General features: G+C 31.6%; 1 protein-coding gene across 27 annotated transcripts in view; it reads right to left on the bottom strand.

Annotated features, from left to right (window-relative positions):
• The window catches only part of RIMS1 (regulating synaptic membrane exocytosis 1), a gene marked incomplete at its 5' end in the record, with an annotated part of 385,667 nt that overhangs the window by 121,357 nt on the left and 236,539 nt on the right, over positions 1–27,771 (bottom strand). For 14 of the 27 annotated variants that reach the window (XM_081140467.1, XM_081140479.1, XM_081140480.1 and 11 more), the window contains 11 exons: positions 226–379; positions 5,050–5,121; positions 6,189–6,342; positions 6,471–6,642; positions 7,221–7,351; positions 9,290–9,402; positions 11,159–11,205; positions 15,264–15,387; positions 18,980–19,079; positions 20,643–20,753; positions 21,328–21,395. In XM_081140467.1, coding sequence (XP_080996593.1) covers positions 226–379; positions 5,050–5,121; positions 6,189–6,342; positions 6,471–6,642; positions 7,221–7,351; positions 9,290–9,402; positions 11,159–11,205; positions 15,264–15,387; positions 18,980–19,079; positions 20,643–20,753; positions 21,328–21,395 — 1,246 coding nt within the window. Of the gene's footprint in view, positions 1–225; positions 383–5,049; positions 5,122–6,188; positions 6,343–6,470; positions 6,643–7,220; positions 7,352–9,289; positions 9,403–11,158; positions 11,206–15,263; positions 15,388–18,979; positions 19,080–20,642; positions 20,754–21,327; positions 21,396–27,771 lie in introns of all 27 variants that reach the window. The other 13 variants (XM_081140483.1, XM_081140457.1, XM_081140459.1 and 10 more) reach the window with 1 other exon arrangement.

Raw genomic sequence — 27,771 nt, 5'->3', positions numbered from 1 at the left:
CTTGGGAAATTTCTTGAGATTAATGAACAGAATGTTGCACAGAACAGAATGTTGAGATTAAAGAACAGAACATTGGGTCGTGAATAAAAAGGCATTTTGCCTACAAATGATTCTGAAAAAAATAACTTGATTGCCCAAACCATGATTTCATTTCAGACAGAAGCCTGTGGTAGTGTTATAATAAAAAAGTACTGCCCGGAACACTGAGCCCGTTTCCAAGCCTACCTCTGTAATGGCACATTTGGTAAACGTGAGCGCGGCCTTCCCTGATCATCGCCGCGGTGAGGAGACACTGAGCGTGAGCGGTGATGAGTTGTTCTTTGCTGTTCTGGCACAGTTAATGTTGTAGATTTACTTTCTCTAGCACTAGACCTATAACCTACTGGTAAGAGTACACACAAAAAAATCAGTCAGTATTCTATAATGTAAACGTTAATGTGGATATAGCAAATTATATCTAAAACAGCCCCTGACCTATGAAGATACATGACATGCAATCAGTATTATTAGCTTTATCTTCAAAACTATTAAGTGTACATACACAAAGTGTAACATATACATGCATAAGAACAGGTTACAGTTTGGCTCAAAGGTTCCATGAAGATACTGAGTACAAACAGGACAGTTGATGCCTCAGATATTATAATGAGTTGGGATACTATTTTAGTTTAAAGAATGAATGAATGAGTGACTTTACAACACAAATCAAGCACTTGACAGTGAACTATAGTTAATTTACAAGTCAATGCTTAGAAATTTAGTGTCTCTTTAAATGTTATCTGAGTTTTCTTCCAAAGAATAAATTATTGTAGTTGAATTTCAGATGGCTTTGCTAATAAGAAAATGAAAATGTCACTCTGATTTTAATTAACAAAGAAGAGTAGCAGATCTTCACTATCACAAATACTGATCATTAATTCTGCAAACCACAGACAAAACAGCAAATTTCAAATGAAAATAGTGTATTGGTGGAGATGACTATGACAATAACTCAGAGCGAATTAACTTTCCCAAAGAAACAATCATCAAATTTACCCCAGACTTCTCAAATTATCCCACAAATGTGTTAGTAGTAACATTAATCAATACAGTTAACATAATATCAATTAAAAATAAACTTTAAAAGTCATTTTCTGTTTATACTATCTCTGATTTTAAGATAAAACAGTAATCTGAAATCCATAGTTCCAGTTTAATTGAATTTTTTAACAGGATTATTGTTTCCTATTATTAAAAGTAAAGTAAAATATTCTCTTGCCAAAGAAAAATAATTATATTTACAACTACATAAAATGTCCATGAACCATGAAAACACTAAATTTAATTGGGCAGCCTGAACTGTTGTTCATTTATTTATTGATAAGTTCCACATTATTTTTAAAATATGCCATGAAACATCCTTATTAAAGACAAGCTAAAAATCTTCAACAGTTTATTTTTTGTGGTTGTATCATCTTTTAAACTAAGCTTAACTGAGAAGCAAGGTCTTTAAACATTTCATAAAGTGCAATTTGACAATACTGAGACCTTAGAAGCTCAACCATGTTGTCACTCTCTAAAAATATAAAAACCAAATAATATAACCATAAATGCTATAATTTCATATATTTTCATTTTAAAATAAAAATAATAGCTATTATTTTCAGTTTCATGCATAAAAGTTTCTTTGTTGTTGTTCAGATGTATAAATTGTAATATTAAGTCTAGAAAAGAGACCAACTAAATTTATAGCTAATGAATTTATTTTGCAGCTTACTATAAAAAATAATGACTATTTCTAAAGATATTTAATCCAAAGTCTAAATTACTTAAACATTTTAAATTAACATTTGGTATATTTTGATAACATTTGGTATTAATTATACAATAATTATAGAAGGTCAATGTTGAGTTGAGAGCACCATTTCAAAAGTTCAATGAATGTTCAAGGTATATAAGTAGAATTTTCCAATTTGGTATAGTTATTATCAAATAACTCAGAGAATTTAGATGTCTTGCTGTTGTTAAAAGGGTATAATTCATTTTTGTCGGGTTCTTTGCATTATATAGAAATTAATGTCTTTTTTAATCCTACCTTAATATACATACATAGTTCTTTGTCTGCTTTTTACAAAATAATTTGGTTTTCTTCATGTTATGTTTAATTTATTGTTGACATGTACTCTATCTTCAGAAAAAGGTGGGAGAGAACTGCTATTTTATGCATATTTCATAAAATATGAAATTGGCTGAAAGTTAGAGGCTTTTTCCACTTTCTGAATTTGCATAATGCTCTGAAAAGTTGAGATGGATAGATGTCTTGTCTCAGGTGAGGGCACTATGTTATGGTTATTTTTCTTTTTCTTAAGCAGCTAAAATTGTTTATTTTAAATAACAATAAGGCTATGATAACTATAAAGTTAATAAGATGTAGTTCTGTAGGCCTCAACTGCTTTCAGAACCTTAGATTTGATTAGAGAAAGGAAGCAAAGCATCAAACAAGAGCACTGAACCCTGGTTCTAAGAAAAACCAAGGTAGACAGTTTAAGGGAAGGTCGAGATAGAACTTTTAACTGAAGCTTCAGAACTTCCATAGAACATATACAACCAGAAACTTGCCTAAATGCATTTTTTAAAACATATGTAGAATTGGTATTTACATCTAAACAGATTTCTCTTTATAAAGGATGCTAGGAAATGTATTGGTAATCAACCTCTAAAAGTATACGAGAATGTGTCAACGTGCTTGTTCATTAACTTATCCCTTGACTTTATTTTAGCTTCTTGCCCTTATTTTACCAACGCTCATCTTTCCTGTTTATTTAAAATGTACATTTAACACTGAGTGGCTTGCTATATTATATTAGCCACACATCTTTAGAAGGTACCATATGCTCACTTTGGATCAATAAAGAATATACCTGAAAATACAAATAAATTACATCATCTCCTTTATTAATATATAAAGAGACCTCTGGGTCATAAAATATTAATTATTGTTTATGTAATTTATTAGTTATATTTTATTAAAAGTTTGTCTCATTACATTTTAAATGCTAAATAAAAATGAATATTTAAAATGATAATTTAGACCCTGCTTCTATATGATAAAAGAAGTTATGTAGTTTGCAAACACCATGACATAGTATATCTCAGTATGGAATATAAATACATTTAGAATCCAGTGTTCTTTTGTGGTATCTAAGCACTATTCCATCTTTAGTGGGTGCCGTAACTCCCATTTTGGCTGCTGTCCACAGAATCTTCCAGGGAAAGAAGAAGAAACTCACCACCTTAGTATTTATTGAATTGGCCTTTTATTAATTCATTCATTCACTATCCTGCCTCAGCATAAAACATGAAATTTTAAGTGAATACATGTTAGAACCACCCACAGAAATAAATTCTATTTAGGTGAATTGGTAACAACATTAAAGCTGATTAATAGTCAATATTTTTGTTAGAAAGGTTTGATGACTTCCTACAAGTAATCACCTGATTCTTACTTAAATGTGCCAATGGACTTGACATATAATCACTTTTCTCTTTTCAATTTCATTAAAAAAGCACAAACAACAGTCTGTTAAACTTTGTGTTAAAGTTTCTGTAGGGAATGTGCCTAATTATTATGATATTTTTAGAAATAAACAAACACAAAGAAAAAAGAAAAGAAAATACTAAGTGTTATATCCACTATTATCCAAGATTATTTAACACTCTCACTGATGGTCTGATATCCAAGAGTAACATCTAAGTATGCAGATATGTGCACCACCAGCTTTATTGTTCTTAGAAATGTTTTCACTTTAATACAGTGATTAAATACTATGTTCTCTCTGAATTATGGAAGCAAATGAAACCTAATCCTAGAGAACTCTATAATTCTCTCCTAGTTTTAATGAAGTTGTATGCATTTCTCCAGACTGTGAATTTAGTCACTAGTGTGGAATCTGTTAAGTTTGCCAAACCCCTACCCTCAAATTAAGTGCACCCGTATTTGAGAAATTACAAAAATTAAGGGGACATATGTCAACATTGTCCTAAAGAAATGCCTTTAATAACTCTTTATATGTCCCAAGATTTTCTCTTTAATTTCTTCTTATTTTGATATTTCCTTACTTTTTATTAGTGAATCAAGGAAATAGTAAAGGATTAGTGCCAAGAAAATAAGCCTTTACTACTTAGTTTTATTCACTTTCTGTCAAAAGAGTCAGATGAAAAACTGACTTGAACTCACAATGCCACAAAAAATTTTACTGACTTATGACAAAAAAGATGTTGACTTAAAATGAATCTTTCTAAAGCATTTCCTTATTTTAAAACATATATACAGCCCAGCCAGGCGTGGCTCAGCGGTTGAGCACTGACCTAGGATCCAGGTAATTGGGGCTCAATTCCCAGTCAGGGCACATGCCCGGGTTGCGGGCTCGATCCCCGGTAGGGGGCGTGCAGGAGGCAGCTGATCAATGACTCTCTCATCATTGATGTTTCTATTTCTCTCTCTCCCTCTCCTTTCCTCTCTCTGAAATCAATAAAGATATATTTAAAAAAATAAAATAAAACATATACACACTCTAGTATAATTAGTGGTAAACACATCACAAAAGCATTGGAAGTTAAGCCATGCACATACATGCAGTTTTAAACCCTGCCATGCACCTTTCTCAGTATATTCCATGGAAGGCTAAATAATTTTCAAAAACCGAGGAAGGAAAGTCATAGATATACAATATAAAACATGAGAATGAATTTTTTATTTTAGAAAATTAACCATATCCTTTCACAATGAAATCCGTATTTTCACTTATGCTCGCAGCATTGTGAAATAGTGATTTTAACCTGGCTAGCCATGCTTCTAAGAAAGAGCCTGTCTAGGTTAAATAAGTGGGGATATTAATGAATATCAGCTAGGCAATTTTACAGGTTCATAGTAATTTGGGACACAAGTCACCATTGACTAATATAATACTGATTTATCTGTGTCAGTTCAGTATCCCAAAGAAGTCTGGAAATGCCAGTGAAAACAAGCATAGAAACAGTGAAGCAGGGCCATGCCAATCACCCACGCACCTGGAGGAACTACTCCAATACCATCGTCAACCTCATAATCTGAGATGTCACTGTCACTGATTCGCTGAGATCCTGCACAACAGGAAGGCAAACAGATACTCTGTATCTTGTTGGTTTGTGAAATGTAAATGACAGGGTAACAGTTCTTTAAAAAAATCCAGCTAATGACATTACTACTAAATATTTTTGAAAAAGAATCATACAAAGTAAACAAACAGCAGATTTATACAGTACTGTTTCTTCTCCAAGGATAACATTTTCTAGGTATTTCCACAATAAAATCACTGAAGACATATAGAAGGACTTCATGGAGTAAGGTTGGATTTTCCAAATTATTCTTTAATTGTGGCCTTATTGCACAAGCCTATTGCAAAATGTATAGACTGTTTTCTACCCAGTGAAGTGCCCTCCTCTGCAGTTTAGGGAGGACAGGGCTGAGTGGAAAGGTTCAAAGAGACCTTTCCTGGCTGGAACTCCACTGAGCTCATATTATTGAAAGGACACCAGGGCCCTTTATAAAATATGCATGGTTAGCCATTACACTTCATTAAATATTAATATCGAGGAAATGCTTGATCAAAGAAGCACTAACATGAAATATTTAATTATATGAAGCAAACAATTCAGCTCTACATTACCGAAGTGAAGCTTCTAAGTTTCACTTATTGAATTAGAGATTTAGTCATAACTCAAAATTTAACGGATATGTACAGAAAAAAATAAGTTTTCCCCAATCACTAGATGAAAAACAACAAACATCGTTTATGTGGGTTTTAAAAAATTTTTAGTGAATAATAATACTAAAAATACTATAAAGTTATTAAGAGGTTGCCGATTATATGTAGCAACCCAGCAATAATGACAAAAAATTACTCTATCGGTTAATCAGTCAACAGCTGAATCAGTAGAGGGCAAAGAATTGTAAGTCAGAGTGCTTCAACTTTCAGCTCTGGAATTACTCATTACGTATACACCACATCCTGTGGGAAAACGTAGAAAATAGTTTTGCCAGGTGTCTTTATATAAATGAATGATTTTCCAATATTCTGGTCTCTAACAAGCATCTGAGAAAATATTTTGAAAGTTAATCTCATTACAAAATTAATGAATTCTGGTAACTAAAAAGACCTTTAACCTACTCTGCAGTTTTTTGCTGGAGCTTTCTCCGTGAACGTGTCGCCTTGGCATGAAAGGTGATGGCTGAGGCAGAGGTAGTGAAGACTCATCATGTGTCTGCAGTTTATACCAATGCGGTTCATCATCTAGAAGTGCTGTCTCCAGTTCTATGAGGATCTGAAAGCGCAGTTCTCAAGTTAGACCAGCCACATTTACCGAAGCGTTACACAAAAGGCAACCACAAGTAACACATGTGACAGAAACTTCAGTAAGCATTGCAGTTGAATCCTTATCAAGTACATCACCTCTCCGAGAAATTCGCTCTCTTCTTCCTGCACTCTGGGTTGATCCCACACAGTGATTTCTAGCATCCGTTCTCTAAAATCTCTACGATGTACGTGGGAATAGACGAAAGTTTGATTCCATTTTGGTTCTAGTACTTTCTTTACGGTTTTGGTCCTTCTCTTACTTTTATCGCTGAAAAATAAGTTTTCTTTGGTAAGTGAAAGAGCAAAAGCAAGCATATGCTGCCACCTACTGTAGTTACGTGTGATATTGCTATTGGGATTTTTACTATTTTTAATTCATATCTTTTCATATAAAAGTCTAAAAAAACTGTAGAGTTTAATGCTATTATAGTTTTAACTATAATGAAAGCAGTAGTTATGATTATAGGTACACATATACAAAGGCATATTCTAAATGATGTGTAGCTATCAAAGGCTGATAGGTATATAATGAAGGTAATGAAAGTTTTAAAATTGGGAGATTGTTTTTTTGTTTTAAATACAAGGCTTGAGGGCTTTGTTTTTCAGGGATAATGTAGTTTATTCCCTCAGATAATTATCTATTAAATTTTAAGACTATATCACAGGTGTAAGCATATGTCCACACTCATCAAAATGCACACATTAAATATGGGCAATTTTTGGAATAACAATTTTACCTCAATACAGCTTAACAAAATAAGTAAAAGTATACCCCAGAAAGGAAATTCTATCTTTTCTATTAGTAAAGATTTTTTTTGCATATTTTTTTCTAAAATTATTCACTACCTTCTATCTGGAAGAAAATACATTTTTACATAGGGATTCCTGGGACGCCCGTCTACTCTAGAAGGTAGATCTGTGGCTTGTAGAACATTTACAATCAGCTGGTGTCCCACTTTATCATACCACATTTTCACCTAGGAGCAATGAAGAAAGAAACTATTTGTAAAAATCATGAGGTAAAACTTTACAAAAATACTAAAATTATTTTTGAAGAAAAACTTTTTCAAGTGAAATACAATTGCATTATGGACATTATTTTTTAAAAAGAATACCAATTTGAAAGCATAACGACTTAGAGCTTGACTTTTCATGCATTTTAAACATAACTTACAACTGGTAGACCAGCAGTGTTATATTCTCTTATACGATACCATGCTATTAAAATAAAACTAATGATAAAAATTTTATAAAAAACTAAGGGAAGTAGGGGACACTAATTACCCTTGTTGTTATTTTTTAACCTTCACCTGAGGATATGGTGTTTTTTCTTATTTTATTGATTGTTTAGAGAGAGAGGAAGGGGGGGAGAGAGAAAGAGACATCAATGTGAGAGAGAAGCATTGATCGTTTGCCTCCCATAAGCACCCCAACTGGGGATAGAACTGCAACCTAGGTATGGGCTCAAACCCACAACCTACTGGTGTAGGAGACAATGTTCCAACTGAGTCACTAGCCAGGGCTATCCTTGCTTTTCAAAGCTAAATGCAAGTGCTTGGTGATTATCAGCGCTTAATGATTATAGTATGGCTAAATGCATTTTACAGTACCATATGTAGATGAAATAAAATGAAATATATACAAATGAGTTGGAGGAGACCAGGAAACACATTTACTGTGGCTCTACTGTACACCAGGTACAGTTGTTTTCTGTTTGTGTTCCTTATTTAATTTTTATAATTAACCTGTTATAGGTTAAAATTCATGAGAGACTAGGAAAAGAACATAGGGGTATGCAATACATAAATGATGCCTTCAAACTACGTGAAGGCCCAATAATGATATTTCTCCTAAGATTTCATGATAGTTTGAATAAAGAAAAATGGGAAAATGACACACTGAGTCTATTGTTAGGCTTCTAAGAACCAGAACTTTGGCAGCCAATTTAGTATTTGTGTTGGCCATGGACAATGTTAACTTTAACTTTGCTTTAAAAATGTAGAAGTCAGTTTTGGTTTTATGGTTAAATAAGAGCACAGTTGTTTAATGGGTATATACTGGAACATATTTAAGAGTCATTATAAGCAGATAAGCTAATTTTCCGTGGAATTGTTTTTTCACAGTAAAGCGCAGATTGATGATTCAAACACGGATCTGTATGAATCCGTATCTCTGTTCCCAGTTACCAAGAAAGGTTTTAAAAACTACAGCAAGCTTACAGTTATCTTCTTTAATGAAAACCAAGAGCAGCAAAAACAGACTATAGAAATCCGTATTTTACTAACAAAGAAAAAGATCAACTAATATTTATAGAATAATTTAAAGCAAGGTTTTCTTCTAGTTATTTATACAAATGTGCAGTATTCTACAATAATCTACAAAGATTTGCATTTTCCTAAGTTAGTCGTAGTTTCTTTATCCAGCTCTTCCCAGATCATAGATAAGGCAACAGTGAGGAAAACTAAAGCTTGTTCAGACTGATATCAGCATAAAGAGTTTCAACAGATGTCTTAGGAAGTTAAAAAGAATATTTTAAATTTAAATGTTTCAGTCTCCAGGCTCATAAGTTTGTTAAGTAAATAAAACAACTTTCTAAGTTGATTATGTCTAATCAACTACTTACCTCAGAAACTTTTGTATAACATACAAAATATAATGGATATTTTTTTTATTTATGTTATTTATCATTTAATTTCAGGACATCTGGCAAATTACAAGCACCCAATAAATACTTCCAAATGAAGATAGAAACGAAGGAATAATCTTTAAAAATACATAAAAAATTGATGTAGACAATGGTGTTAAGTGACTATGACTATATCATGAGCTTCAAAGAAAGCCATACATTTTTTTAAGATACACTCAGAACAGTGAGCAAGTACTAATGATCTTTACCATGTACAAAAATTACGTACAGAAAGTTGTCCTGGTAAGACTTGCGGGGCATCTTTTAGAGCTCCAGGACTTGTTGGAGAAATAACAGAAATGGAAGGCCTTTCCATCTTCTGAGATTCAAAAGAACTTGAACCTAAAATGAGAAAAAAAATTTAAGTAATTTTCAGTAACATATTTATAACAGATGTGTGAGGAATAGATTTTTTTAATAAAATGTTAAATGCATGTTATTTGTATAAAACCATAATTAAATACCAACAATAACAGCAGAGCCTGCTTTCAATTGGATAGTTATGGAAAGTTATGTTGTCTTCGATTACCTGCCTATTTTAAAAGTAATTAAAATGACATAATCAAATATTTTATTTATTTGTTTTAACTTGTAAGTGCTGATTTTCTGCATTTTTGGAGGGTATTTTACAGTTTAGGCTCTTGTATAAGCTCCCATATAGGTAAGAGGCTTCAGGCCTTTAAGGGTAAGAAAGATGGTACCTGTTACTCTCTTATCTTGACTAAATGATCATCTATTTTGAACTATCCTTAATCAAATTAAAATGAATCCATATATAATAAAGTGTATGAGTAGATCTAAGCCTGGAATTCATCCCTGTTCTAAAATAAGATTTATCATTTATCTCAGTTTCGCTCTTACAAAGGAATCTCCTGAAAGTCTGAGAATGCTGTCTCTATGATGCACCACAAGTGACTTGCTTCGCCTGGTGTGGAGGAGGCTGGCTCTCCACTCAGTCATTCAGTGAAACCCTTTCCTCCCACTTTTCAAAGTCCTCTCTTCCCAAATCACTGTTTAAATATACCCTGGCCGAATCGGCAGTACAGAATGTCTGTATAATGCTGTTACTCCAGTAAGTATAACCTTGAACAAACAGCCATTCAAAGCTTTTATTAGCTTTATTGATAAAACACTACTTATGGAGCATTGCTTGAGAATATGCTATCTACACAATTTTTTACACATGTAAATAAAGTGTAAATTAAACCACATAACATCATTCTGTACCCTCCAAAACTTTTAACTATAAGAGAGTGCTATAAAATTCTTTGTTACTATGTCTCTTGTTAAGTTCCCTTAGGATAAACTTTTTCTTGGGTCTCTGTACAAGAACACTGTTGCTTCTAATAATCAGTTTGTTTAAATCACTGTGTATTTTATATGTCTATAAGCTGGGTTACATAATAACACTTGGTAATCAAGACCATGCATTATTAATTTAATGCCGATCTATGGCAAAGTAAATATTTGGGTCCCTTTCACATTCACATTGGAAACAGCATAACTTGCCCACACTCGGCATACAATGTCTCATCTGGAGTGTCTTTAACGCTCATGTAGATAACTCAACCCTCTAGACTCACTGTCCAATGACCCACTCATAACCACTGAATTTTACGTCTACTCTACCTACTCACTTCCATGATGATACACAACACTGTTGTGGTGTAGGAAAATTACTTGTTAATGTGCCTGTTTCCTTCACTAGGCAGCTCATGAGACTGAGTCAATTGCCAATCAAACTGAATAATCCAGATCACAGTAAATTTTTATGTACAGCAAATAAAACTACTGCTGGTATAATAACTGAGCTCTGTGAAGGTCCTGACTTTTTTGATTCAGAAGGGTATTGTCAATAAAGATTTTTGTATAGGTACATACATACACACACACACACACACACACAGGAGACAAAGAAAAATCTTAAAGAATTTCTTCGAATTTCCAATGACTGTCATGGTTGCAAACTTCTGATATCATTGGAGATAACCTTAGCATAGCGATACCAATTCATTCACATCAAATCATTAAATCAAACAATGTCTTTACTCTTCATTCAACACATATATTAATAACAAGAAATCTTTCTTATACTCACTGGACTCCAGGGGAGGATGGGAGCTCTCAGGAATCCGTGGAATGTCACTAAAAGAAACAGTGCAGGGTGAACTTCCCCTTAGCTCTACTACCCTGCCTGAGGCAATCACAGCCACACTTTACTCAGGGGTGTGATAAATCCTTTTAGGTCTTTACAGGTGTGGAAATGGACAGGAGTTACTATTAAGGCAGTTACTAATGTGCATGAATGTCAAACACCACACAAAAATAAAAACTGCAGTAAAAATAAGTTTTTATATATTTAAGAGCAAAACACTTTTAACATGACGACAATCAGACTAATATTGTGGCTAAAATCACCACAATATTTTTACTACCAAAACAGCAGGTTTTGGAAATAAAAAATGTTAAAGGTAATAGTTTACTTCAATTCTAGAAAATTAAAATGACACATATTTTACAAATCAGTAATATGTTTTACAAACACATCTGAAAGAGTTTACTGAATGGAAGGGATGAAAACATCTCTTGATACTAAAATAATATGGTGAACATCATGGGCAAAGTTAATCAAATGAAAAGAATGGATTGCACTGAAAATTAAAAATGATACAAGCTTGCAACAAAAAAGCCAAAATATTTTATATATGTGAATATATAATTCATATACACATATATAACCCTATATAGAGATTCATATCTCTGTACTGAAGTTAGCTAAACAGATGGTCATTTAGATATGATTAGAAAGTGACTTGTGAGAACACCCATTTCCTGTCACACTCACAAATTAACTCTGGATAAATATTTAATAGCCCTCAGCTTAATCCATTATCCACTGTGACCCTAGGAACCCTGGGCCATCTCAGTTTGGAAATTGTGCTGCACAGAACTTCTTTACCTCTGGTATTCCACAGATATTTTAGTATCAATGTAAAGACCTGATTAACAGTATGTAAGTATTAACATGACATATTAAAGCAGACTGGAGTAAGCTAGTATCAAAAGAATTATTAAAATATTATTTAAGAATTTCTAACCACTTACCTTGTTATTTAACTTCAGTTTGATTTTCTTTGCACTTTTGGGGGGGGGGGCGGTAGATAGAAACAAAGAGTTTTCTCTGTTTGCTTATTTCCTGCCTCTCATTGTCACATTTTTGTACAAACTAATTCTCATAACCACCTATAATTTATACTGCTTGCAACTGGCACTATGCCCTGTATTATGTATTTTATAAATACATGTTATCATATATTTTTGTAAAAGTAATAATTTGTATAAAATAAATATTTTATATGATAATTAAGAGACTAGTTTGCAGTACCTAAGCTGCAAGAGCTCAACTATTTATCTTCTGCTACTTTCTTCTAAATTTAATTAGGGAAATAAAAGTAAATTTTTAAAAATCTAGAAACAATTTTTTATATAGTCTAACGTCTTTGAAAAATCAATCCCAAAGTCAATCGTGAAAGTTAGAATACCGAACTCTGAAACCAGGTACACGCTCTGGATTTTATGTGTTTGTGAAAGAAGAATTGTGAAAAAGTTGTAAAAAATTTTTAAGTGATTTTCAATCAAAATCTATTTAATGTTAAATGCTTCAGTATTATTTTCTGGCATAAATTTCCACTTGACATTTACACAAACCTTCTTAATTAGTTCTACACACAAGTGAGGTAGAATAGTTCTAACAACAATTTCAAGCATAAATGTTAAGAATACTGTATTTGGTAGGTTGGCAAAAATGGCCAATACAGCGAGATGACTGACGTCTCTTAGACATCACATGGGTTTTTGTTTTCTTTTTTAAATTACTATTTTACATCTCTTTTTAAAAATTCATTTTCAATTACACTGGACATACAGTATTATATTAGTTTCAGATATACAACGTAGTGATTAGACATTTCTATACTTTATGAAGTGATCACCCCAGTAGGTCTAGTATCCATCTCACACCATACAGTTATCACAATATTATTGATTATATTCTCTACTTTATATCCACATGGCTATTTTTATATCTGGCAATTTATATTTATTAGTCCCTTTCACATTTTTCACCCATTCCCCATAATCTCCCTCCCACCTAGCAACCATCAATTTGTTCTATCAGTTTGTTTCTGTTTTGTTTGGTCATTTATTGTGTTCTTTAGATTCCACATGTAAGTGAAATCATATGGTATGTGTCTTTCTCTGTCTGACTTATTTCATGTACCATAAGACCCTCTAGGACCACCCATTTTGTCAGAAAAGTAAGAGTTCATTGTTTTTTATGGCTGAGTAATATTCCATTGTATATCTGTACCATATCTTCTTTTCCTACTCATATATCAAAGGACACCTAAGTTGTTTCCACATCTTGACTATTGTAAACAATGCCGCAGTTAACACAGGAATGCTTGTATCTTTTCAAATTACTGTTTTGGAATTCTTTGGGTAAACACTCAGAAGTGGAATTGCTAGGTCATATGGTGACTCTATTTTTAATTTTTTGGGAACCTCCATACTGTTTTGCATAGTGGTTAGACCATGTTGACCAAATGTGCATGTAAGTTATACTGGGAATAATTTTTGAAATCACTATGCCACAAAACTATGAATAAATATTTGCTTTCTGCTTTAAATTATAGAACTACATTAAACATAGTTATTAAATACAGCTAGAATTTTTGTAGGAGTCTAATGATTTCTCCATTAACTGGGAAATAGATACCAGATTTAATTTTCATTTAAATATATTTTTTTGTATTCCATATTCTTTTTAATTCCATAATCTGTGACAGATTGGCTATGCAGATTATTACTTTTTAACTTATTATCATAAAAAAGTAAAAATAATAAAAATGTTATTCCAGTCCACTTTAATTGTCTGTTATTTTTTAAAGTCACCACAAATCAATGGTATTTTAGCTGATTACATTGAAACCACTATTATCTGAAAGTATTTGGCAATGTGCACATGCTTGATTTTAAATTTTATTTTTTATACTTTTGACTCATTTTCCAATTACTTACCTCTTTTCCAGCCCCATATTTACCTCAGCACTAGAACACATTATGTAAAACTAGCATAAATTATAGTGTTGCTATTTTTTTAAAATCTGCATGGAACTGTAAATACTTTTGCAAATGTTTACTCTTAAAAATCACCACTTAAAACTGGTTATAAGCTTGCCTTTACTTTAGAGTTTTATATATATTAATATTATTCTTTGGAATATATGCTCATATATTATCAGTCTTTTGAGAATTAGAATAATTATATTTCCTTGTATGTTTTGCACTGACATATTCATGAGGACAACAGAATTTAAGGCTAGCATTTGTTCAACATAAAATATCTTTAATTAATGGCTTTATAATATTTTAGAAAAGAGGGGGAAAAAGAAAATAATTTCCAAAAATATATTCAAACATTAAGCCAATTATAAAAAGACAATTAAACATGCCTTCCAATAAATTATAAACTGGCAGAATGAATATTCTGGACATTGTGAGTTTGCCAGAAAAAGCTCACACTTTGGGGAATTCTACACAAAAATATAGAAAATATCCTCCTAGCTGTAGATAATTAAATTATGGCAAAAACTGAAGTTTTACAAATGTCATATTAATTATTATGATCAATTAAAATGTTAAAATACTTCACGCTTGCTTGATTTTTAAATAAAATTTAGAACTATCCATGGGTAAAAAGATAAAAAAAAATTCTATTCTTAGTAGAATAAATAGTTCATGTAGACATGAAATCATTACTATTTTAAATATCACCAGAAGATGAGTTTGTTAGTGACTCCCTCTAAGGAAATATTTACTCATTAAATGAGAATTACTAAAAATAAATCGTTCTACCATTAAAAGAAAAATATTTTTTTTACTTTATGTTTTATTTCTAAAAATGCATATCAATACTTTTTGATATTACAGTTGTTAAATTGTGAAGCTTCTAAAATGTAGTGAGAAAAACTCAGTATTCCGGTTTAAAAATTAAGAAATTTTAAAAGTCTAAAATGTAAGCCCATCATTGAAGAAAAGCTGTTCATGTTAACATGTACTGTATGACTGCATAAACTTCTTTTTAAAACCCTGCTAATACATGTAATTTACTAAACTTAAGAAGTAAGTTTTTTTAGCCTTACCCAATAGGCCTTGAAACAATAATTTCAACTTGAGGTTCTGATTTTGATTCTAAAATAATGTTGTAAACTTCTTCATTTGTAGCTCCCGGCAGGGGTTTACCATTCCATTCTAGAACTTCATCCCCTTGAATTTAAAGAAAAGGGTATTTTTTTACCTTATATAGTCTGTGTATTTTTCTTATCTTTTCTCTTTTTCTTACAAAGAAATGCAAAACATACACAAATAGTTTAATTTTCTAGGCTCTGCTCTAAAAAAAAATTTGATTTCCATATAAGTTCAGCTTCATGGTTCTTCTAGACACTTTTCTTTCTTTTTTTTTTCTTTTTCTTTCCCCCAATGAATCCTACTGGTCACTAAAAACAGTACAATACAGAACTACCTTTACCTTTTGAAATATACCACAAATAACATAAAAATAATCTCATGCTATGGGATGGAATTAGCACAGCTTATTTGGAAACATTAAAAAATAATAATTAGCAGCATGCCCTCCACATAATAAATGTAGGCATCTCTAAATGTAAAAAATTCTTATTAAACTCTGCATAAATCCTGCTTTATTTTTGGTAGAAATTGCAATTAACATTTGTTAGCATGAATTCCCCAGTTATAAGTCATGCTTCATTGTCTTCACCAGATGCACAACAGAATAAAAATGCATGAAAGGACTTGAATTCATACCCATAGGGCAACGCAGGTAGCTATGGCAAAGTTACAAAGCAAGCAGATGTAAAACTGTTGCATGACAGTTAACCCACTTCCAGATGTTCATAACACACACATTCTATACATAATATATATTGTGAGCATTAAAGTAAAGAAAATATTTTTAAAATAATAAAAAATTAAGAGTACTCAGTTTGTTAAATATTCTGAGATTAATCAAGGAGAGTACATGATACCATGTTACAATACATGGTTAACAACTTGATATTTTTAACTAGAGTTGCACCACAGATCATTTGGGAAATAGTGTTTTTTTTCATAAATATTTAGTGAAGTTTTAGGTCCCAAATGGTTCTCTGTCCAGTACATTTCCATACACTATGTAAGGCTTAGCTAAACTATCCCAGCCTCAATGATACCTTGAGGCATCTTAATTTTTTTGTTCCTACTTATTTTGTTGTTCTCAGTGTCTAGAACATTTTAATAGTTACATAAATATTTTCTGAACTAGTGAATCAGTATCATCATAACCACAAACATGAAATCTTTTCTTTTTTAGCTAGCTTTTTTTAAAGTAGAAAACTTTGTTTGATAGGACTATATTAAAGTAATTTTTTTTCAGCCAAATGTTTGCTGAGAAAGAAAGAGTAAATATCGGAAAAGCACATGCTGCTGCTTTGGTCTGGGGCTCAATGGGGGGAAAAAGGGCATCTGTATCCAACAAAAATGATAAAGTAGAAAAAAGATTATAGTTACTACCAATTGTTAAATGACTTCTAATAGTTTGACCTAAGAAGTTCCCTAGCCAGGTTTATGAAGTAGGCAATAAGTATACTTTACATAAAAAAGAAATAAAATAATTAAAAATTTAAATATAAATTAAGTCAAAAAATAAATTTTTTGGCCAAGAAAATAAAGTTTACATCATGTGAATGTATATATGTATATGTGTGTGTATATGTATGAAAAAATATTTTCTGGAACAATACTTACCTTGATATTTTCTATTCTACTATGCTCTATTTCACTTTTTTAAAATGATGTATGCAAACCATTAAATCAATTTTACTACCCAGTAATGTGCTACAATCAACATTTTGCAAAAGCACAGCATTATAAAATTCTCCTCTTTATAAATGCAACCTGGAAGTATAACTTCTAATATCAAATTAACTTAATACATGTATTTATTTGTTTACAAATCAATACATCCTAAACCATAAGGTAGTCTCTTTAACAATATTTATTTATATATGAATAATCTCTTCAGGCAGGGATGTAGAGTCTGATGAGACAAAGATAAAAAAGAGACTGTATCTGTCCTTAAATTTGATGGGGAGAAATATGGAAAAAAATACTCTTCATAATATGACAGGAGTTCACCTGAGGAAAAGAAATAGAGTGAGAAAGTGCCAAGGGGGTAGCAATTAGTTACTGCTTCGGGTGAGATATCAAGAAATACTTTAGAACTAAGACAACCTTAGGTGAGTTTTGAAGGATGGAAAGGACTTCAACAGGCAGAGCATGAGAGCAGAAAAGAAACCAGGTGAACTAGAGAAAGTGACTGGGTTTTATAGGCAGAAGCAGCTGCCAGGGACCGACAAGTAGACTGCCATGGCTGGAGGGTAAAGTGAATGGCAATCGAAGTGGCTGGAATTGTTCACAGGGGACAAAGCTACAGAGCTTTGACTTGAGCTGATCACGACTGGGAGGCACTGAAGAGTCTACAAGGAGAGTGTCAGTGTCATTTTGGATTTCTGATGATTCTATAAAGTAGCAGTACAGTGCATGAACTTAAGAGGGGCATCTGAAGTAGAGAAAGCAATGCAAGATTAAAGAAGATTGCAAATCTCAGGATCTAGGCACACAAGCGTTTTAAATAAATAAAAATTTTAAAACACCTTTTGCAGACTATCTTAAGTAATCTTCTATTTAAAAACAAAGACAAAATCAATCTGAAAATTTGGGTTTGTGGAGTTAAAGTTTACCTTATACTGGAGTAGTCAACAAGAGCCTTATACTTCCTAAGGCTTATTTTTGAGTCATCAAATAGGCAAAGACTCAATTTACTGACATAGTTGCTCTTGATTGAGTTATTGAGTGATAACCAGTCCCTGATAAGAAATAATAGGGTATTCTGCCTCTGCACATCTTCAAAGTTGTATGTATAGTAGATAAAATAAACAACCCCAATATGAATTTTCTCTCTATACACCTGCATAGCATGTTCCTATCAAACAAAAACCTAAATGATGTTGAGCTGTTATCCTAGTAATGAGTTATAACAAAATGTCTTTAACAGTCATAGAATATTTTTCTATAAAATTCAGCAATTACAATCTGAAGGTATAAAAAGTGAAAACATAGCCTAGAAATGCTCTCCTCTTCATCTGTAGCTCCCAGCAGGGATTTACCATCCTATTTGAAAGTTCATCCCCCTCCATAAAAAAAGTATATTGTTTTATCTTATATAGTCTGCTTATTTTTCTTATCTTTTCTCATTTTTACAAATAAATGCAAAACACATACAAACAGTTTAATTGTCTAGGCTCCGTTCTCAAAAGAAAATCTGTTGCTCATGAGTACAATATATGTCACATTTAAATTAACCAGTATTTTACTACATAGTATGTATAAGAAATGTGATTGGGATTATATTTTATTAAAAACACTGCTACCGTGTTTTGGAATCACTGTGAAAAACTGTACAAATTATTATAGCTTAAATATAAACTAAAGAAATAAATAATGATATTATTTTTTCCAAAGGCTAAATCGTTTATATATTTGTAGCAACATTATAAAGCCATCTATGAAAATTAGCAATCCTTTAGCATTTTGCATCTATTTATTTTTACATAAATAAAAAAGGATTCTTACCTATACTTACTCTCTCCAAACTGCTAGTGATGATATCAAGGAAAAAATATTTATTCATGCATTAAAATTAGCTATTTACTTAATTGACTTATTTATAACTTACCCAAATTTGAAAACCACCAACTCATGCATAGCGTACACATTGTTCAGATGTTAAAAGAAACTTTACCTGCTCTTAAATGTCCAACTACATCTGCAAGGCTACCCTTCTTTACTTTGGTGATGAAGGCACCAAGGCGTCCTAAGTCAGTCATTTTTCCTCCAACAACCTGGATAATCATAAATTTATAAGTGTCCAAGACTGAAATATAAGTTCATTGGTTTGAGGAATTAATCACACAGTATTTTATAATGTATTTAGGACTGAGCGTGGGGACATTAATGAAGTGAAATACATTTTTGATTAAAGGAGCTGGTAGTATAGTTTTAAAAAGAAATCATCATCTCACTATCTTTACGATGACCATGTATCGTAAGGAAGCTTATGTACTGATTCCTTTTCTTGGCCTAACAATACAAAGGTGCATGAATAGTGCATAACCTTAGAAGGCAAATGCCAGGTCTTCCTTCCTTACCGTCAAACAGGAAGTGTCTGACACTAGTTACACTAGAGTTCACTCTTCTTTGTCGTCTTAATTCATGCCCACCATTGGAATTATATTTCTAAACACGGATAATGCCCCACTGGCACAGCAGATCTTGGTCTCTTTTTTATATTTTTGTGCAAAGTAAGGAATTCAAACCAACAACAAGCCACTTTTGGGAAGTAGTTTACCATGGTCAAGGAGTAATAGCCTAAGTTTATCTCTGCTACTGGCCGTCTGAATGAGCTTCTCGCCTGACATCTACATGTGATTCAATCTAACTCTCAAAGTCTGAGTTATATTACTGAATATTTAATACTCAATTTTCCACTGTAATTAAAAATAAATACACCAGAAAGTTTCTAAGTTTATTTTTTTCCAAAGCAGGGGCTACATATTTATAATTAGAAGTCAGAGAGAGAGTCTCGAAAGTTGTGATTGATCCACAATTCGTACGGACATGTCCATTAGTGGAGGTGACCAGAATTATTTCATAGCAAGAGAAATTAATGATAATAATAAAGTGATACCATTAAGTACATTAACTTAAAATTTTTAGTTGGATTAATACTTAATGATATGGAAGAAGTCAAACTATCACAAAACTATAATATAATCTCTTGGTAAATAATTTTAAAGCCACATCTTGAATGTTTCTCTAAGTTGTCGAAAGCAAATAAAACCATGAGATTTAACACACATGTACACACATAACAAAACAAAATGTATGTATATATTTTTCCTACAATACAACATAATCTTTTGTAATTTATTTAATTTTATATGTTTAAGTCAATTATTATTTTTAAAGGAAACATTTTACTCTTTTGATATAAATTCTATTGCATGTAGAAAACAGTTATCTTTAATGATGTTTTATGTTGCTTGTGAACATGTAATAAAATCATGCAGTTCCACATTATCTAACTTTACTGTCGCCCATTAAAACCTTTTTTGATATAAAAATTGTTCTTGAATTTTATATTCAGAGAAATATTCTTTAGTTTTCCTATATTTTATTGCAGTTTTCTAACATATCATTAAGTCATATTAATAAAGTATTTCAAAAATATTAACCTAGATAAAATACTAAATCTACCATAAGACACCAATATATTAATGAGACATATTCACTAGAAGGACTTCATTTGGAGAAGAAAATATTTAAAAATCACTGTCAGAAACTCTGTTGAATACATTCCACACGGTAATCACCCTGTAAGAAACATTTTAAACCAGCATACTTACTTTCAGACCCAGTAATGCACCCGGTTCTTTGGGCATGGTTGTTCTCTTGTTAAGAATAACACGTCCGATCAATCGGTCCCCCTCTTTAGATGGTTGCCACGTTACAGGATGCTATGAAAATGTGAATAAAGTTAAAGAAAAGTTGTTTCCTTTCCTATAGACACATAATTATTGGTTGTCATAAGATATGATTTTCTCAGTTAAAAGACATTGCAGAGGGAATTCTTGATTCTGGTGGGCTCTATCCTTGTAACAATTTTCATTTTCAGCTATATTGTATTTGCAGTAGACACTATTATCCTAAATAGTTCTAAAAGTAGTCAGCAGTTAAGTACATCCCTAAAAATAGTTCTGAAATAAAATGAGTTACAATTTAAAAATATATCTGCTTATATAAGAAAACTGATTCTGTATTTTGAGTTGTTAATGTTGATATATTTAACCAAATAATATCTAATTTCTATATAGTCATCATTTGATAATTTCTTTTTATTTAAAAGTTGTTATAATCATTCAGTGGTAACTTTTTTATTCAAAACTGTCCTGTCTTAAATGAAATCAATATTTGCTCTCATAAAATGTATAACGGGGCAGAATGCTATACTTATCTATCACATCTCAGACAAAGGACAATAAACGACACACATTACCCCAAAATTCCAAACTCACTTTCCAGAAAGCTTACCGAACTAATCGGTGATGTTTCCCGGCTATGCCACGTGGCAGGATCCAACCAGTAATAATCCAAGTCACCTGCACATACGAAAAAAAATGAAAGTGTAATGCTTTAAAGTAGAGAATGCTTTAGTCCTTTTAACTACGACTTCTTCAATCTATAAACGATTATGACTATCATAATCTTCAGTGTGTCCATCCCAGGATGATACACACCTGCAATGCAAAGGCTATGACCTGAATCCTTGGAATGAATACATGTTACGAGTGCACTTCAGACTATAAGAGAGCTTCCTTTTACTGTCATTACCAGGCTAGGAACACACCCAAAAAGTATGGGAGGTTCTGGGTTAATCCACCCCATTTCCTCTCCAGTGACTATCCACGCCAGGCACAGCCTGCCATCTAGTGATGCTGCCTACAATTGTATTCATCGATTTGAGATAAGTATTAAAATGTAGTGTCTCCCTTTCTATGGTTCTGAACTATATCTTATCTTTCAAAATTATTCCCTGGCCTCTGTCCTCTCCATCATCAGCTGTAAAGCAGGACAAATACTCTTTGGACATGATGTTGAGTAATTAAATATCAAGAATAACTTTTAGGAAAAGAGTACATACACATGACAGAGTATTAATTTCATTAAAGCCATAAAAAAAGACTTACAATCCTAACTCTGTAAACATGAACTTATGAACCTTTCATTTTTATTTTTTTTGTCTAAAAAGCATAACGTTAAAGAAAGCATCTAAGAAAAAGGAAAAACATAATGGAATGCATCCATGCTTTCAGTAATTGCACAGAAAGAAAGGAGAGTGGGTAGCCCATGTGAGAAAAATGACCTGTTACATTTCATATATCAGATTAAGTCAATTAAAATTTTTCTCCTTGTGGTTGAAAGAGAAAAATAATAAGAGAGTGAATAAAGCATGCCAGCTAGCAATGAGATGTCTAGCTGAGTACTGGTGACATACGTTGGGCTGATATGTGTGAAAGTCCTAAGTAAAAAAAAATTTTTTTTTTTTTTTTATGTAGACAACAGGCTTGGCAGATACAGGCTTTATAAAAGAATGATAATAGAACATAAACATTTCAAATATACAAGCATATAAAATCCATACACTTCACAATTTCTTGGTGGCTGTTCCCCTTTCTTTTTATATAATATCTTAGAAAGGCTGATGAAGAATGTTATATGTACTATAATAAACACAAAAATCTTCTTCAAATATGTCATATAGATAAAATATATTCTATAAAGGAGTGAATATTAAAAATTACATTAGCAGAAACTATATTCTGTTAAAAGTTACTCCACAGGGAGTCTATACCCCTCTCTAAATCATACACTTTAAAATGTATACATGACTTGGTGTCAATAATTATATATTTTTAATTTTTTACTGGGCCACCTCGTTAATGAAACATAAAAAAATTATAAAAGGAAAGTTTTTTTCTTCTTTATTTTTGTTGGTTTTAAAATTCATATGCTTATTTTTAAAGTTGCTATGTCTTTAGTATCATGATACTTAAGTTTTTTTCTCTTGAAAGAAAAAAGTATTTATAATAATCAAATTAAAATTAACTACAAATATCACTCAAAAGATTATTGCAATTCATAAAGCTTTCTCCCTAAAATTCCATATACCTAGAAATAAGGTCTGATGAGTTCTTAAGCGCTCATTCATTTTGAAATACTGTGACAAAAATAAAACCACTTAAATAAAATTAGTAATTACTTTCAAAGCTGCTTTGAGAAATCTTTGAGGTTAAAAAGAAATGATGAAAATCCATCCTATTTAAAAGACTTCAAGAAAACAAAGTTTGCTGTATGGTTCAATAACCTTAGATCTTAAAATCTCTATGCTTTGGGATCCTTCTCTAACTTATGGCCCAATTTCTCATATAGTGGTTCAACCCTGCGTTTCACCCAATTTTTCATAAGTAAATCTTAAACTGTCTCCTGAATGTTTGCTTATATGGAAATAACCAAAAGATGATTTTTCTGCTATATTTTAGTGATGATACCGAGCATCCTTTACTATGGAAACACTGCTTTCAAGCAGTTTATTCTATCATCTGTAAGCTTTGTAGGATAACGATCTTGATGGAGAGTTTCTTTTCATGGTTTGAGATGGGACACATACAGTTTGCCAGGTGATGTCTGTGTGCAGCCACAACTATTCCTACCACATCCTGGCAGTGGTAATGTGGATGCTACAGATTTTGCAGCTTAAAAAGAAACATTTTCCCTCAACTTTAGCCATGGATAGTATTATAGATACTTACAAAAATCATACAATAATATTTTATATATTTTAGTATACAATTACACTTCCTTCATATTCTCAACAGATTCTAAAAGTTTTATCACTGATTTCCATTATCACTCATTAAAGTATAAAATTTTTGTTTAAAGACAAAAAATAAATTTTAAAATCTAAATATAGAGTTTTAAACTATATTTGTTTCTTTTTTCCCTGTAATTACTAAATTTGAAGATATATTGATTTTAAGTGCTCTATTTTGTCTATGTAAGTCACATCTTTTTATTAATGGACTAAGCAACACTCAACAAAACTTTCTCCTAAAATGTTCAGACTCTGGTATTTCATTAATATAAAACATTTTCCTTGATTATTTTTCTAATACATGGTTAAAGATATCAATTTCAAGTGGCATGCCTACAAAATGATAAATTCACAGTACAAGGAATTAGTACCAAAGCTCTAATGTTCAATATAACTATAAAGGAATGAATTGACTACTACCATTAACTTCAATCCAGGAAATGTTTGAGTCTACTGAAATGGCTCAAGTTCATAAATTGCTAAGTTCAATGAAGTGCTATAATTTTAAGTATTATTTTTTGTGAAGACTTTAAAAATAGACTTTTATTTTATCCCTTTGGAAAAAAACTAGGTTAAACAATACATAAGCACACAGCTTTTTTTCCACAAATAAAAGTCAGTTAAATGCAATGTGAGCCTTCTGCAGAGGATAGAACTGTCTCTAAACTCAGGTCATCATGCTTAGAGTATATAATAATGCATGAACTTGCATCTCTGATTTCAAATTGTGTGCCTTTTGTCTACTGTGAAGCACAACATATTCCAATAATACCAATCAGTCTAACAAAAGTATTCTAAATAACATAGATGTATGATTGTGTATGAGTATGTGAAGTCTGTAAGGAGCAAACCATAACTCTGATTTCATTCATCACATATCTATTTAATAATTTTCATGGCATTTAATCAAGTAGAATGTTCATCTGATGTGCAGGTCATAAAGGAAAGCTTATCTGCACTAACAAACACTTTGCAGTATTAGAAAATCTGGAATTCTTCTTTATCGCCAGTAGAAATACACAGCATCTTTTTAAAACATCACTATAATGAATGGTAATTAAAGATGGGACTCAAACTGATTACAAGATTGACTCATAGCAACTCTTCGCAATTTCAAATACATATCATAATTGTGCTACTTGTCATGCTCCCCCCAAAATTTGTTCTTCCTATATAATACAGATTGTTGACATTCAAAAAAATTATAAAATTCATAGACCAAAAATCAGAAGCATCATCTTTCCCAGAGATTTCCTACACTTCTTAACATGTTTTCCTCTTTTTTTTGTTTATTCTCTACAGCAGGATGTGTGTTGACACTAAATAAAATTAAATAAATACTAATCTACCTTATTATAGCATAGTACACAAACAAATTAAAATAATGGGCAAAATATATAGGTATTAAATGTTTTATGTAGTGCATACACAAAAACCAACTGAATTCCAAGAATGGGTTTTTAATTTGAGACAAATTAAAACACCAAGTACCATGGCCAGCACACATGAGCTAATAAATACTGCTTTGGTTATAATGTGGTAAAAACATTTATGCATTTTAGCTCATTTTAATATTTTACAAGGACATTCTTTTCATTGACAGGAATTAAAGTCCAAGTCTAAGAACTGAGATAAAATCTTACCTTCTGGTTAATATAGTGAAAATACCATTTTGAAATATTTTTTTCCTATTTTAGAAAACTATTTCAGATAATTTTATGTCTACAAAAGGTGTGTCCACTCCTACCCCTAAATTATAAACAATAGTGGAGCTACCTTTGGAATAAATCAGCAATAATGTGCTATGCAGCAAAGTCTTAGAAGGCCTAATTTCACCTAAATTAAATTAGCAGTCAGGGACAGAAACACTATTATTTAATAGGACTTACTTTCTATGCAATAAAATTAAATGGGAAGATATTTGTTAAATTTAATTATTAATCATATGATCTATGAAGTATTAAAACCTGTAAATAAATACTAATATGTGTACTGAGGCAAAATCATGAATGAATTACTGTCAGTCTAAGTTCCTAGTAGAGTAAAAATATTGGTCCTCAAATACTTTCTGGTGACTTTATTCAAAATCCACATCAGTGTTCACCCCACAATTTGATGTAAGACTAGAGGCATCTCCAAACCACTGGTCTTCAGCAAGAACCTCCTGAATAATTCTAAGTAACTTAAAATCCAATTTCTGGCTTGGGCCCACGACACACGCACACACAGTGTTATTCCTTGGAAGAACTACATTATCTCCAGTCCTTAAGGATTCATTAGAGTGGCAGTTCTTTAAATGCATGCTAGAAATTTCACTTTGAAAATGTCCCTTTGTTCACAATGTGCTGTTTGTTCCTGTCATAGAATCAACAATATTGCTCTCTCCTCCCTCTCTTCGGTATATAAATTTGATGGTCAAGTAAATGCATAAACTATTTTTTATTAAGTTAATGCAGTGTAAAAAATGGTTATATTCAGAAATTATTTATGCTCAACAGAACCTCCAGAGTTGAACTACCTCTGAGGTGCCATCTCGGTGTTTTATAAGTAGCTTATCTACAAAAGGGGAATTTCTTATTTAGTAGAGGTGGTACTTTTCTGGTTACATGTATTTTTTAGTTAAGTTGAGAACTAATTCTTCGAATGCCAACTCTACCGCCACAGAATTCTACAAAGCAGTTATATGGAGCTCAGAGGCAACATTTCTGGTTGAGCTTTGAGCTCACCCATTAAGGTAAGACCTCAACTTGGGAGCTAATAACTTCTATTGCATTCCATTGTTCTTTCAAAGGTAGGATGAGAGAACGTGCATGAAATTGCTTCATCAATTATACAAAGCATTGCCGAAACACAAGTTGTCATTAAATTACAAAAATATATATTAAAAAGTATTTCCTATAATAATATTGATAAGCATTCTGTCAATTCTAATGCTTTGTAAAAATTAAGAAAAGATTCTTCTTCTGCCCCGCAGTTCACTTATTTGAAACCTTGAATAATCAGAGAACCACGTAGTATTTTAATTTCTCTATTAACATTATTTCTTACTTGATATTTATAATTATGTTGTTTTTTATAAAAATAAAAACCAGCTACTGTGTGAAAAAGAGCATTGTATTAGAAGTTGGAGACTTGTGATTCTATTCTAACTCTGCCATATTAGGTGCATTTTCTTGATAACAGTCCTTCGTTTCTATGAACCTTACCCTCCTCTGTAAAATGGGGAGAATGACACTAGCTCACAAAGCTTCTATGAGGATTAAATGAGTTTTGAAAGATTTGTAAACTATGAAGAACTTAAGAAATAGATTTTATTATATAATTACATAATTGAGATTACAAATATAAAAGCATGGTGTTATAGTTGAAAAGCTATCATAACTAACATAGTTAAAATCTGTAATCTTTGCAAAATATATATGCTTTGAAAATAGGCTTAGAAAAATATTAGAGTAATTTTGTTTATAAAAATTATTAATTGGCTTGGCAAAAAACAGATGCTCAAGTGTTCAGATTAAATGAGTATTTTTTTAAATTCCAATTGTTGAATAAGAAGTAACATATATAAAACTGGTAACAAATTTTCCTGTTAATTTCCACAAAGCCAATGGAAGCCTAAGGGATTAAGAATATGGTTACTTTTATAATTAAGCAACCTATACATTAAAATGTATACGGATGAATTCCTAACCAAAAATATCTAGACTGTGAAGTAATTAATTTGATGGGCTTGCACAAAGTATCCTTAACCTAAAAATAAGCATTTGTCATTTCTTCTTCATATAATATTTTTAAGTGGGAGAACAAATTACATGTGGTATATAAACTAAATATTTCAGACTGAATTTCTCCAAATCATGAAACAGGTAGGCTACTTTAACCCTTTATATTTTTTTCTGATGATTCAGGATGCCCTTGAAAATGTTTCCTTGCAACCACTTGTATTACACCTTAAAAATTATTTGGTGTAGACATTAGTTATGGAATACATTTTAATATTTATATTCTAATGGGTTATAAACATCTTAACTTCCTCAGATAAGTTTTTATTAGTTTATATTCCTAACAAAATAATCTAAATAATAACAAGATTGATGGTCTTA

The sequence above is a fragment of the Miniopterus schreibersii genome, assembly GCF_964146895.1.
Source record: "Miniopterus schreibersii genome assembly, chromosome: 6".
Classification (NCBI taxonomy): domain Eukaryota; kingdom Metazoa; phylum Chordata; class Mammalia; order Chiroptera; family Miniopteridae; genus Miniopterus; species Miniopterus schreibersii.
This window is presented reverse-complemented; position numbering and strand designations above follow the sequence as displayed.